The sequence below is a fragment of the Carassius auratus genome, chromosome 16, assembly GCF_003368295.1.
Source record: "Carassius auratus strain Wakin chromosome 16, ASM336829v1, whole genome shotgun sequence".
NCBI classification, from domain to species: domain Eukaryota; kingdom Metazoa; phylum Chordata; class Actinopteri; order Cypriniformes; family Cyprinidae; genus Carassius; species Carassius auratus.
In genome coordinates, this window is record NC_039258.1 from 675,865 (window position 1) to 689,192 (window position 13,328).

The following is a 13,328-nucleotide window of genomic DNA, read 5'->3' on the forward strand; positions in this document are numbered from 1 at the left end:
CCTAACTTGGCAGAATGCTGGTTAGTTCAAAATAGCATTCAAATTTTCAACGTCATTATTGTTAAAATAGTGATAATTCTGGTATGCATATTTTGACCAATATATATAATTTTTGCATTTATGTCTATTTTTTTTGGTCCTCATGCATTGTACCCTATTTAAAGAAGAAGGATCTTTATTGGCATCTAGGGTTCCATTAAGAACCTCTAACATCCACAGAAACTTTTTCCTTTGAAGTGAATGGGTGCCGTCAGATTGAGAGTCCAAACAGCTGATAAAAACCCCATAATAATCCACAAGTTACCCACACCACTCCAGACCATCAGTTAATGACTTGTGAAGTGAAAATCCTTGAGTTTTTTTTTTTTTTTTTTCATTGGTGAGCATGATGTACAGTAATGCTACATTTCTCCAAATCTGTTCCATTAAAGAAACAAACTCATTCACATCTCGGATGACCTTTTTTCAGCAAGTTTTCATTTTTTAGCTGTATAGGAGCAAGTTCATACTAAAATGAAACATAAATGAGAACCCCATTAAGTCTCCTGAACTATGAAAGAGTAACCTCTTAGCAATAACATTTTGGTCCGGGCAACCCTGAGGCTGCTGTTACATTTAGACAGGCTGGTGTTTACCGAAGCCGTTCAGGTTAAGTGCTTCTGTTGAAGGGTACAGCTGCCCTACTCCCAACTGGGAAAAGAGGTAATGCAATCACGATCTCCTTGCCAAACTATAGATCTGAAATGAGCTATATGCTACCGCTAAGCGCTGAAATCTGCTGTTGGGAAAGCCAGAACGGTGACGTGGCTTTATATCCCCTCCTGCTCCTGTAGCGCTGAAGACTGGAGATAATTGCATATTGATAGGCGAGTCATAATTAATGATGATGAGCTTAGCGGCAATGCTATCTGCACAGGATCCCATCCAAATGCAGGGTGTGATTATGCCAAAGGCTTCATGTTGAGTCGGCCAGCTATTTGTCAGGCTGTTTTTATTTGGTAGCTTCACTGAATGAAGCGGCACGTTGGATGGTCAGTGGTTTAGGAGGGACCTTATGAGATGAGCTCAGGCCTGGTGTTGATTTCAGAAATCAGTTTATTTGTTATTGACTAAGAAGCTTTGAGTAGTTACAGCTGGAGTAATAAACGAAGACATTTATGTTTGGTTTTCCTTTTGTTTTGTATTGTGTCTTTCATTCCATTCCAACACTCATGCACTGAAAATAATAACAACACAATACGAAATATTTACAATTTATGTTTGTTTTCTGTAATATTTCGAAACTGTATTTATAATATGCAGCTGAGAAACAGATCGAGACATACACCTTAATGATAATTACTTAAGTTTTACATACTACATCACTCTTTTTAATGTCAGTTTGCCTACAGACTTGGATGAACTGAGCAATAATTTTTTCTCATATGTTGCCTTGGGGAGTTGCCTTATAGTTAATCGCTTCATCCTAAATGTTTGAGTTGGAGAATCAAATATATTTTTGGTGAACCACTTTTTATTTTTCTAAATGATTCTCTTATACGTTGCATTGGCGATTCAAATACATTTTTGGTGATTCGCTTCATCCTAAATGGTTCTCTTTCTATCATAAATTGTATTGGAGAGTCTGATTCATTCTATTGAATCACTTTATCTTAAAGGGACAGTTCACACAAAAATGAAAATTCTGTCATTAATTACTCACCCTCATATCATTCCAAACGCATAAGACCTTCGTTCATCTTCAGAACACAAATTAAGATATTTTTGATGGATTCCGAGCGCTCTCTGACCCTTCTGTAACTTCCTTCAATTTTATTAAATGTCTTCTTTATTTGTGAATATGTTGTATTGTGACACATTAATGTTGCAGTCTTCAATGTTTGCTCTGAACCGTATTATGTTACACTGGGGAGTCGGATACATGTTTATTGTTATCTTTGGGAAGTCTGATTCACCCTTGTGAGTCAGTTCGTCCTGAATGGTTCTCTTTATGATGCTTTGGAGTTTTGAGAGTCATTTTAGGGAATCGCTTCTTTCTAAACAGTCTCCCCTTTGTTTAACACTGATTCATTCCAAAAGATTCTCTATCTCTCTTATTATGTGGAAAGTCCAGTTCATTTTCAAGTCCTTGCGATGAATTTCCGATTTTCTATTTATGAATTAAATGTTTTGTTAAATTATCTTTTAACTTTTTTATTTTTTAATCCCTTTTTCAGTCTGTGTTTAGTGTAAATGTATCTGTTCATTGAATTTGTATATGAATGTATCATTGAACAGTTGGAGAATTTAAATATATATTATTCTTCAGCAGCTTGATTGCAATTTTTTTAAATTCTAAAAATTTTTTAGCCTGAATGCACTGTAAGTCGCTTTGGATAAAAGCGAAATGCATAAATATAAAAATATAAATATATAACCTGCTAGACTTAAATATGCTCCTTATCTGCATGTAAATGATAGATTTAATGTATATTTAAGTGATTGGTTTGATATGTTTGCATTATATGATATGCAGATTTCTCATGCATGATGAATGTTTGTATTGAAGTTTTGATTTAGTTATGATGCTGAGGTCTCAGAGCTGGTGTCCGAGTGCTGAAGCTGAAATTTTGCTATCGAGTGATCCTGGATGCCTCGATTCGATATGTCTGGGCTGGTGTGTATCAGGTAATGTGTGTGTGTGTTTGTGGGCCGTGGGTGACAGGGCTTTGTGAGAGTGATGGTCCGTGTCTACAGGACCGCAGTGAGGACAGTGTCACTGTGACTGATGGCAGGAGCTCTGAGATGGGCTGTGGTGGAGGTAGTGGAGCGTGTAATGAACGCTAACTCACTCTCTGTGGTTTCCTCTTCCTTCACATCCTTGTACAGCTCTCCTGGGTCAGGTACACCCGCTGAATGCACAAGCGTCTGTTTAATGAGCTGTGATAGTTGCACTGCTTTGCTCATCCAATCAGAGTTTAGATTCGCACCTGGAAGTTTTAGAATCTGAATTTTACTGTTTTGAATCTTTTTAATTCAAGTGTTTTATAACGTCCTATTTCGATGTCTGCATCAAATCAAATTTACTAAAGTGACTTTATCTACATATAAAGTATATTAGATGTTGTGAAAATAAAATGTCAAAATATGGGTGAAATAATTCAATGATAATTTAATATGTAAGAATGAAACGACATACTTATTCTGACCTGTATGTATTAAAATATATAAGTAAAAGTGATAATACTATTGTCCTGCTGACAAATGGGTAAAACCTAGTGGTTTGAAGGATGGTGGCAAAGATCGGTAGAGATTTAAAATGACTATTAATTATTTTTTGGAAGCTATTTTTAGTTAAAAAAAATAATATTATGATTAAGGCACCTGGTAATTGTTGACTAATACTAATAATGAAAACTTCTCGTGCTGCAAAGCAGGGATTACCAATTCCTTTTTGTCAGCTGAACATCTTTTATCTGAAATATTTACATAAAATATCCCCTGATTTTAAAGTTAATATTTTAAGAATTAACTACACATGACAAAATAAAATTTTTATAAATATTTTAATAATGAAATATTTTATCTTTTTAGTAAGTGTTGTATTTTTGCTAATTTTTATTTATTTATAATATTATATTTAAAATATGTTTTTATATTTAACTAATCTGAGAATCCCGGTTTGGGAAACCCTGCCTTAATATATATATATGTAATTAAAATGAATGTAAATTACATTTGTAGAAATTGCTACTTTAATTAATCAAGAGTGCATTAAATTGATTAAAGGTAAATAGATTTATAGTGTTACAAAAGGTTTCTATTTCAAATATCACCTGTTCTTTTAAACTTTCTATTTATCAAAGAATCCTATCAAAATGTATCATGGTTTACAACAAATATTTAAGCACAGCAACTGCAAATCAACAGGTCATGATCATGACATCATCACTTTATTCATATATAAGTTGTGTCTGTTAAATAATCAGAATTGATTTGCTGTTTTTGAATCATTCAAAGTTCTAAACTTTTATTCTAAATTCCACAGAGTTGATGGTTTTCAGCACATTGCCAGTCTGTCATTGTTAAATCATGGATTTGGAATTTTCGTTATCTCATGCATCACATAAAAACAAAGCAATCTCTGATTGGTCACTGAACATGTCAATCTTCCTACATGTCGAAGTCTCTTCCTGACTGGTTCTTTGCCAGAATATACAGACAATACTTACGCTAGTCAAAACTCTTTCTTCATATCACTAGTTCTTCCACATCCCTCTTTTTTCCCTCAGCTAGTCTCCTTTAGTGTGACCTTGTGGCCAGTGCTGTGGTGGGCTCACCGTGACACTTCCATGCTGCTGGGTGTCAGCGCTGATGATGGTTGGCCTTCAGTCCCAGATGGCTCCCATATGTTTGAACACACTTCCAGAGTCTGTGATTGATCCCTTCGGCGCTAAACACCCTCACGGTACACACCACACCCTCTTCCATGCATATTCACTCAGTATGTTCTTGGCTTTAATAATACACACATACACACACACATTGTTTATAGGCTGGTACTTTTCATACGCGTCCTTGCTGCATTGACAGGTTAGTGTGATGAATAGTCGAGCACTTGTCTTTACCCGCGGTGTGCGTTCTGTTCTCTTAGTGCGTGTTTTAAATACAGCTTGTGTCAAGTCAAAAGGTTCCTCCATTCATCTGCAGACACCAGCGAAGTGCTGCATGGGGAAAAATTGTGCAAAGGAGGCAGATACCGCATTATGAGCTGCAAAATATATGATGTGGTACGAGCAGCAGGGAATAGTAGGTTCTGCACAGTAACTTAACTAAAAAATAACTTTACCTTTTTTAGCAGCTTGACAGTAGCTCAGACATTCAGTAATAAAGTTGTTAATTGGCAAGGTTGACGCAAATAGAGGAATATATGTGCATGTCTGTTTAAAGACACTTAGCAGGGGGTTATTTATTTGAATCACTTGTGCAAAACGAGAAGTGCATTAATAAGATTTAAAAAATATTTTTTTTTTATTGCATGTAAAGTAAACATTTTAAGTAATCTATATATGCATATACAAAATAAAAAATATTTTTTTCTGCTTTATCGTTGTTAACTAAAATAAAACGGTTGAAATGTTTTGGTTAATTGAAATAAAGCTGAAATAAAATGTTAATAATAAATAAAATTTGCATTTTACATTTTGGCAGAAATAAGTTAAAGCTAAATAAACATACTATAACCTTAAAAAAAAATAATGAAAGTGCATATCAAAATTGCAAAAACTTGTATGAGTATTTTATAAAAATGTAAAATGTAATAAAAAAAAATTAAGCAAAAATTTTATATAAATAATACTAAAATTTCCTTTCAGTGCTGCTTTTTAGTAATTGTTTTTACTGTGGTTTTACAACTATTTTTTTTTTAATTTTTTTATATATAGCCAAACTGCTTTAAACTATAGCTTGGCAGGCTCAAAAGTTCACAAAAGCCTCCCTAACACTCGTTCTGCAAACTTTTTAAGGAAATGCACCATACCTGAATAATAAATTAAAGCCAGTTCTGATGCAGAGGAGCATGGGCTCATTTTTTCTAAATGGAAAAATGAGGAATGCTGCATGTGAAAGTTGTCATGAATATGGAGATGATAAACATCTGGAGTCTGTGTTTGTTCTACGGCTCCTCCAGCTTGTTCTTAATGTATATATTAATGTCCGCTGGTTTAACACGTGGCTCATGAAAGTGACTGATGAATTCTGCTCGTGTCAGCTCTGTACAGACCAGAGCGCTGTCAGACTCTGCTGCAGTGGTTAGTTAAGATGATTGTGGGCTTTGAGCTCTCCCAGTGGACTCGTGCTGTGTTTTCAGACACTGCTCCTGTTTTACATGCGGTCTAACCAGGTGTGATTTGATATATGGTGACTTTGCTCTAATCATCTGGGAGAAGTTTATAAGTCGTTCAAATTCTAGCCCCGCCCACAATCGGTCATTGGTCCAAAATAGCTTGGGGCTCAGCTTATTTCTGCATAATCTGAAAACTATATAACAAGTATGACACAAAGTCTTATAGCAACCATAATAGCAAAAAATAAATAAATAATAATATATTTTATTTTATTTCCAGAAATCTGTGTTGTCTATTTAAATACTTCTGGATTTATGATTTATAATTTTTTTAATTAAAAACAGTGGTAATCAAATGAAAGCATGAAACATTAAGAATTTAATAAAAAAATTTACTCTAATAAAAATGTAAAAAATTATTTTTTGGCAAACAAGTCCAATTTTTATAACCATTTTATAACAGGAAAAATTTATAGAATCAGTTTTCATCTTATTTCTGCAATATTCCTGCATGATGTAAAACAACTAGTATAACAAGAATGACAGAAAATCTCAAGATAGCAACAATAATTGCTTAAAAATGAATTTTTTTTTACTTTGTGAACTTAAGTTGAGTTGATCACTTCATATGCAAATACATCTGACTTTGTTGTTTTGTTGGAAATGCTGGCAGCATTTTCATTTATTATGCACAGTTAATTTCTGAATCTGATTGGAATTTGATTACGGAACACAAAAATTCAAGTGGAATTTAAATGCAAGGAATTACAATCAAAATGGAATGTGAAAATGAGAAAATAATAAATAAATAAATAAATAAATAGAGGAAATTGTGGGGAAACTTCTCATGCGATCATCTCATCAGTCTTAGCTTGGGGTGGCGTTATCGTTATAACAGAAAATCTTTGGGAGATCTTTAGACAAATGAGTTTTCTTTCCAGCGCTGCTCTGAAGTCCTGTATGAGATTAATGGGATCCCTTCAGGAGGGCTGTATAATTGCTCCTCTTTATTCCCGATGCCTGGAGTAGACTCATATAATCATATAAATATTATATGGTTTACATTATGCATTTGATTGTCATATTCAACACGTAGGATATGAGATGTGCTGTTTTTACTCATCCAGAGGGGTCATTCCTATTCTGAAGTACTAAGTTTAAAAGTTACTACAATGATTTCCATCTTTAAAAAATGTGAGCTTAATATTTTAGCCAATATATTAGGACATAGATTATTGGAACATGACCTACACTGGTTTAATGGCCTCACCGTTAGATAAAACCAGAAGGCGTTCACCGTATTGGCTTGTCACGCCGTCAGGTCTTTTATTTAACTGGACGGTTTTGGATTTCCCTGCCTCTCGCCGTGAGGCTTTTAAACGAGCTCAGTTTGAGGGGGTGAGCGTCCATCAGTGGCACGTACGGGACGGGAAGCCTTTAGCTCACTGTTACGATTGTTCTGGGAAGGTCAGGTGCAGCGGAGTGGAATGAGAATAGAATGAGATGACAAGGCTGAGAGATAACACACAATAGAGGGGAACCTGGGTCACGGCACTTTGTTTTACTGGATCTTTAACACTCAGGACAGACTCGGCTATGATATAGTGCTCACAGCAGTGCTACTCACTTTAAAGGTCGCCCTGCTGGTGTTTCAGAGAAAATTATCCCTGCAATGATCCTTATAAATACTGAAATAGCCATGCATTTGTGTTCTGGTCATGCTTGCATGTATTTACTCGCCTTGATGGTTTTATGGCATATGTTTTTTCTCTTGTGTTTGCATGCATTTTATTTATTTTATTTTTTTAAACAAATGCTCTTAGAAAAATTTCTGAGAAAGAAATCTACTTTTCCTTGATGCCTGTCATCTGTAGTCATGGTGACCGTTTGCATAATGCATGCATTGCACTCGGAGTCACAAAAGAGCACGGTGCAGGCATGTGTTGATTTTAGCAGTCGAAAATCACCCCTGACTGCGTCTTAGTCGCAGAAAACCGACAAAGTGAAAAGAGCTTAGAAAAGAAATAGCTGTATTCTATTATTGACCCTTCCAGGATTTGGTGATCATGCAGTCACATGATTTAATTCATATGCAACCAATCCATTATTAATCAACATCCATTATTTGTGATAGCTTGAGGTTTGAACTTATTTCCGCAATATTTCTGCATAATATGAAAACCTGGTATAATAAGTATGTCACAAAATCTCAACATATGCAGCAACTATAATTGCAAAAAAATTGAGCCAATATTTATGTGCTTACTGCATGTTCAGGTGTTACAGCCTGTTTCTGAATCTGATTCAAATAAAAAAATGTGGAATTTAAAATTTCTAAGCTTACAAACATAAAACCAGATCAACACTGCCCAAGGATTTAGAGATGTTTTGATTGCAAGAATGAATGCAAATGCGGTCAATTCATTATTAATCAACATTTATTATTTGTGATAGCTTGAGGTTTCATTCTTGTTTAATATTTATGCATACAATGAAAAAAACAGTAGCAAAGCAAATATGACAGAGCCTCAACATAGCAACTATAATTGCTAAAAAATATTTATATTTTTAGTCTGTGAACAATAAATTCAGTTTATTTTTCCTGCCGTTAATTACGTCACACGCGAATTAATTTTAATTTGTTGTGTTATGCCAAATGCTTATATGCCCTTTTTGTTATATTTATCAATTTCTGAATCTGATTTGAAATTGGATGCAAAATTGTAAAGTTTAATTTAAATGTAAGGAGTTAGAATCAAAATTTGAATATTTGAAAATCTAAATAAATAATGACTGGAAGTCTAGTTTTCGTTTTAAACTAGTTTTTCATTTCATTTGTGATCCAAATGGCACAAACATCATTGCGCATTTAAAATAAGCCGCCACCACATCTGATCCATAACCAGAAAATGTTCCGACATCATTGCATGGCATCGTTTTAGCAGCGTAACTCAAAACAGTGATTCTCCAATAATAGGGTGTGCATTCACCATGAGGAAACTAAATCAAGAAGATCTGCCTCATTCCTCTCCGTTTGCCCACGCAGAAGCTGCTCTTGCCTGATTGTTTTTTTGGGGGTTACGGAACCGAGGAAATTCAAGGTCTCAGGGCGAGTCTACAGTGAGAGCCTGGCCTTAATTACAAAAGGATGATGGGAGGGAGTGCAGAGACGGAGGCTTGGAAGGCAAAGATTTGCACTGGGATCAAAGGGTAGATGAGGGATGACGAATATCCGAGAGCCAAGGACTGCTGGAATTCCATCGAACCCTCAGGAGATAGAAGTGTGTTTCTCGCCGATGTGCTTGGCGAAAGGAGAAAAAACGTGGAAATACAAAACAGGTGGAGTTTACTTGCTTAAAAAGCCTAACAGTCTGTCGAAGCGTAGCACGGATCTGCATCCAGATCTCGCATATTGAAGGATCTGGTGCGGTAATTATCGTCTCATCTTCCCGGCGTTCGCAATCAACAACCCGGCGTATTTTTCATCGAGGCAAATCTGCATATTTATTTGCTAATTTCCTCCCTCTGTTGACCGTTGTTCACTTCAACAGAAGCTGAATGCTTCGAGAGGCCTAAAAAACAAGAAAACCGAGTCTTTCCTGATTTCAAACATGCACGCTCCCCTCAGCTTTGGGAAGGCATCCCAGCTCCTTCACTCCTGATGGTTCACACACTGAAAGCCTGGGTGGGTTTTTATGAGAGAATTCATTGTGCTTGGAGTGCTGAAGGACCCAGGCTTTGGGGAAAAAAAAAAAGCAAAACCTCTGTGAAGACGTGCCAGAAATGTGACAGCCAGTGACAAACCTTTGTTAGAAGAGCGTTTAGTTTGACAAATGACATTTTGGATGGGATCAGGAATATGGAATTGATTATTGGGCTTGCTTGTTTGTTGGATATGGGCCTTGTTAAGGGGTTTGCGATATTAGCCGCTGCCTGATTTGTTCCCCGTTGTGTGACTAAAAGTTCTGGATATGAGGAGAAGAACACTTTAGCAAATTTAAACAAAGGGTCTTGAGGAAATTGCATTCACCTCTGAATTTTAGAGGTCATAAAGAGAGTTATTGCATTTTTTTTTTTCTCTGAGCCTTTGTCAAAGCGATGACATTGGGCCCCGCTATATGTATTAGACTATTGGAGAAGAATAACTAAATTTAGCCAACATCTTAACCAAGTCCATATGAACAAAAGACATCTGTTCTGATGGAGCCCATCTGATTCTCGTTTCAAACCTTTGCATGAATTTTCTTTCTTTGCCACTTGCTTATTTTATTTGGAATTTAAGACATTGCTTGTGCCACAGTTTTAGGGAAATATATTGCAAATATACGATAATGCAATGACAGTAGTTGTTGCCAAAATAAACGTTGCAGTTCCTTTCCAATCTCATGACCTCCAGCAGGTTTCATTGCATGTTTAAAACTGGAATTACTCTAACCCTTGCTATTCTGGCACTTTTTAAAAACTTTTATTGCATAATTGCCTTTAGTGAACAAACGTTGGAAGTGTATTCAGTAAGCTAACCATCGCTCCGCCTCAGTACACAATGTTTTTGGGCCATGTTGTGTGTAGAGTCAGTGTACTGCTCTCTATCTGAGGAAGAAATGTAATTTCGGGGACAGAGTTATGTATTGCATTGCCCTGCTTTTTCAATTTCCGGCCCCAGCTGGCAAGTCGGCGGTCCCGTTTTTGTTGTTTCCAGTGTAAGTTCTCTTGATTTGACTTCGCTCTCCAAAAAAACAGACCACACTAGAGTTTTGTAGCTGTTGCAATATGGTGCCAGAAAACAACTAAGCATCACTGTAAAATCTTTACAAGGTTGTAACTAGTTTTTGTGTTGATTTTGAGTGATGATTCAGTCAGCATTCTGCAACATTTGGTGTTTATAATGATGCTGGGAATGGCAGGCTATTGATGTTCTCATATTAAAATAAAACACCAGATATTATGTAATCAGCACATGGCGTCTGTTATAGAACAAATGTAGCAATTTGAAATTATGCATAAAGCTGTTTAGATCTGTCGCATGCAGAATTACAAGCGATGCAACTTGAAATTGATCTTGAGATTTGTTTTTTGTTTTTTAAGTTCTTTATGTCCGAAAAAGATAAGAAGTTTCACATATTAGTCTCAGGTATGTGTAATTTATTGTAAGGATTCGCATCACAGGAATAAATTACATTTTTCAATATATTTGCATAGAAAACAGTGTTTTAAATTGTAATAATATTTCACAGTATGACTGTGTTTGACTTTACTTTTGATCAAATAAATGAAGCCTTGTTAAGCAGAAGAAACTTCTTTCCAAAGCATTCAAACATCATACCAATTTATGTTCATACATTTGTGTAGATGATGAAACATGCAGTATTAATGTTTTACAGCAGCTAAAAATGTAAATGTTTAAGTAATTTACACCTTTAGAAACTTACAAATGTTTACAAATCCTTTGAGATGCATAGCATTTTGAGTTCATGGTTGGTTTGATTGCTTTTATGATAAATGCTTCACATTTATTAATGCTTTCGCCTCATTGTAGATTATAAGTATTTCATTGTGTTGACTCATGAATGCATGTACACACACACACACACACACACACAGAATCAGTAAATGAGTGAAACACATGTTAATGTTTCCCATAACATCATCAGTGTTCCACTGATTTTTCATGCATGTTGAGCCCTGATGATAACAATATTCAGCCGTGCAAATGACGTTTATTAGTCCCATCTGGAGTCCGTTTATAAATACATTTTACTATTAAAAATGTCTGTCTTGGACAAAGGGATTCTGTCTGGGTTTTGAACTCGGTTACCTGCAGTTGTGACCAGAATTAATGCATGCAACAGCTATATGTATGTAAATGGATTAACATTTTGCATGCTGTTGATATTGTTTATTTCGGTGTCTGTTGAAAGCTATGGAAATGAGATCATCCTGGTTTAGAAGGGTGAACATCCTGACCAGCTGGCGAATGCTTACAACCCCTTTGGAAATACTAAACAAGACCAGCTTGACTAGTGGAAACCAGCCTGATTGCCTACTAAGAGAAGCAGACCACTATACGCTGTTTTTACTGCAGGATTTACTTCACTTTTCCTCCACTCGAGTTTGTGTGAAGCACATGGCCAGTAAATATCCATCTGTTTATCTCTTTCAACTATTGCTGTTTTTCTTGTTTGTCTAGAATACGTTTATTCTCAAAGGACTCTCATATGAATAATTCACACTCTTCTCTGCTTCTTTTCACACTAATGTGACACAAGAAGAGGAGTTTTTAAATAATACAAGGATACAGATGTCTGAGGGCTTCCATTTGGCACAGATTCATTGTCTTTCCAATAGACTTGATGGGTCATGCTTTGTTAAGAGGGCAGCGCTCGAGCAGCAATTCCCAGACACTTTAGTCTCCAGCGTTTCCTGGATTTCACTTCTCCGCGCTCTGTTCATAGCATGACACTGCAGAAACTCAATTTAAAATGTTTCAGTCCAGTGCTAGTTTATTTTGACACGGTACATCTAATTCTCTTTGCAGTTTCCTCTTTGCATGCCATATAATTTAAAGAAACGGCACAACCAAAATTTAGTCATTCCAAACATTCTGTTGAAGATCTCTGACCTCTTTTTTCCATACTTTCAAGAAGCACACTATTGGAATGGACTGCATTTGAGGTGTATTTATGGTGTTTTTAGACAATGACAGTCATTATGAACTCAAATAGAAAAGAGCTGCATGAAGATTCTCCATTTGTGTCCCAAATAAAAAAAGAAATGGGCTTGAAATCACATGACGGTGAGTCGAAATGTTCATTTTTGCACATATTCCATTATCTTGAGTCTCTGGGGGAGTTTAGAGATGCTTTGTGCACTTCAGCTCTTTTTTATCCACCTCAAAAATAAAAAAGAGAAAAAAAAGAACTGACCTGTTTTTTATTATTTTTAAGCAAAGGAATCATGCTTTTTTGGTTTGTGTATGGTATTTTTGTGAGTGTGGTTTTTTTAATCACTATAAATTGTTGTCATGTGGAAAAGATGCATGCAATTTCTCCTGGCGCAATAACAGGCATGACAAAATATTCATTTTTGGCAGCATTCATTTATCTTGAGTTTTCTGAGGAAGCCGAGATGCTTTCTTTAAATAAATACACATGTTGCAGTCTTAAGTTTATTATTAGTCTACTGGGGGAAATTTAGTTTTTGCATTTTAAATCATGCAAACATTTCATGAATTCTTTCTTTATCTCATGTCCTTCCTTCTGAGAAAGGAGATCTTAGGTAAAAAGAAATCGGGCCTGTTTTTTTTGGCTCATTTATGTTTTTGAGTTACTTTATTTTGAGCTGCATGCAGTTTATTATTTTGTATCCATATAATAAAGAACATGGATTTGGCTCAACATAAACATTTTGTCATCATTCACCCTTATTTTTATGCTTTCTGTAAATAATTGCATGTGTTACTTAGTCTGAAATTTAATTGTACTCTACTGAGAGAAATCTTATTTTT

General features: G+C 35.5%; 1 protein-coding gene across 4 annotated transcripts in view; it reads left to right on the top strand.

Moving 5' to 3' along the window:
- The first annotated feature begins 3,950 nt into the window (after positions 1-3,950).
- The window catches only part of znf385d (zinc finger protein 385D), a 95,044-nt gene continuing 85,666 nt past the window's right edge, over positions 3,951-13,328 (top strand). Inside the window, exon 1 of one of the 4 annotated variants that reach the window (XM_026283209.1) lies at positions 3,951-4,447. In XM_026283209.1, the coding sequence (XP_026138994.1) occupies positions 4,354-4,447 (94 nt within the window). In that variant the 5' untranslated portion in view covers positions 3,951-4,353. The remainder of the gene's footprint in view (positions 4,448-13,328) is intronic. The other 3 variants (XM_026283211.1, XR_003293927.1, XM_026283208.1) reach the window with 3 other exon arrangements.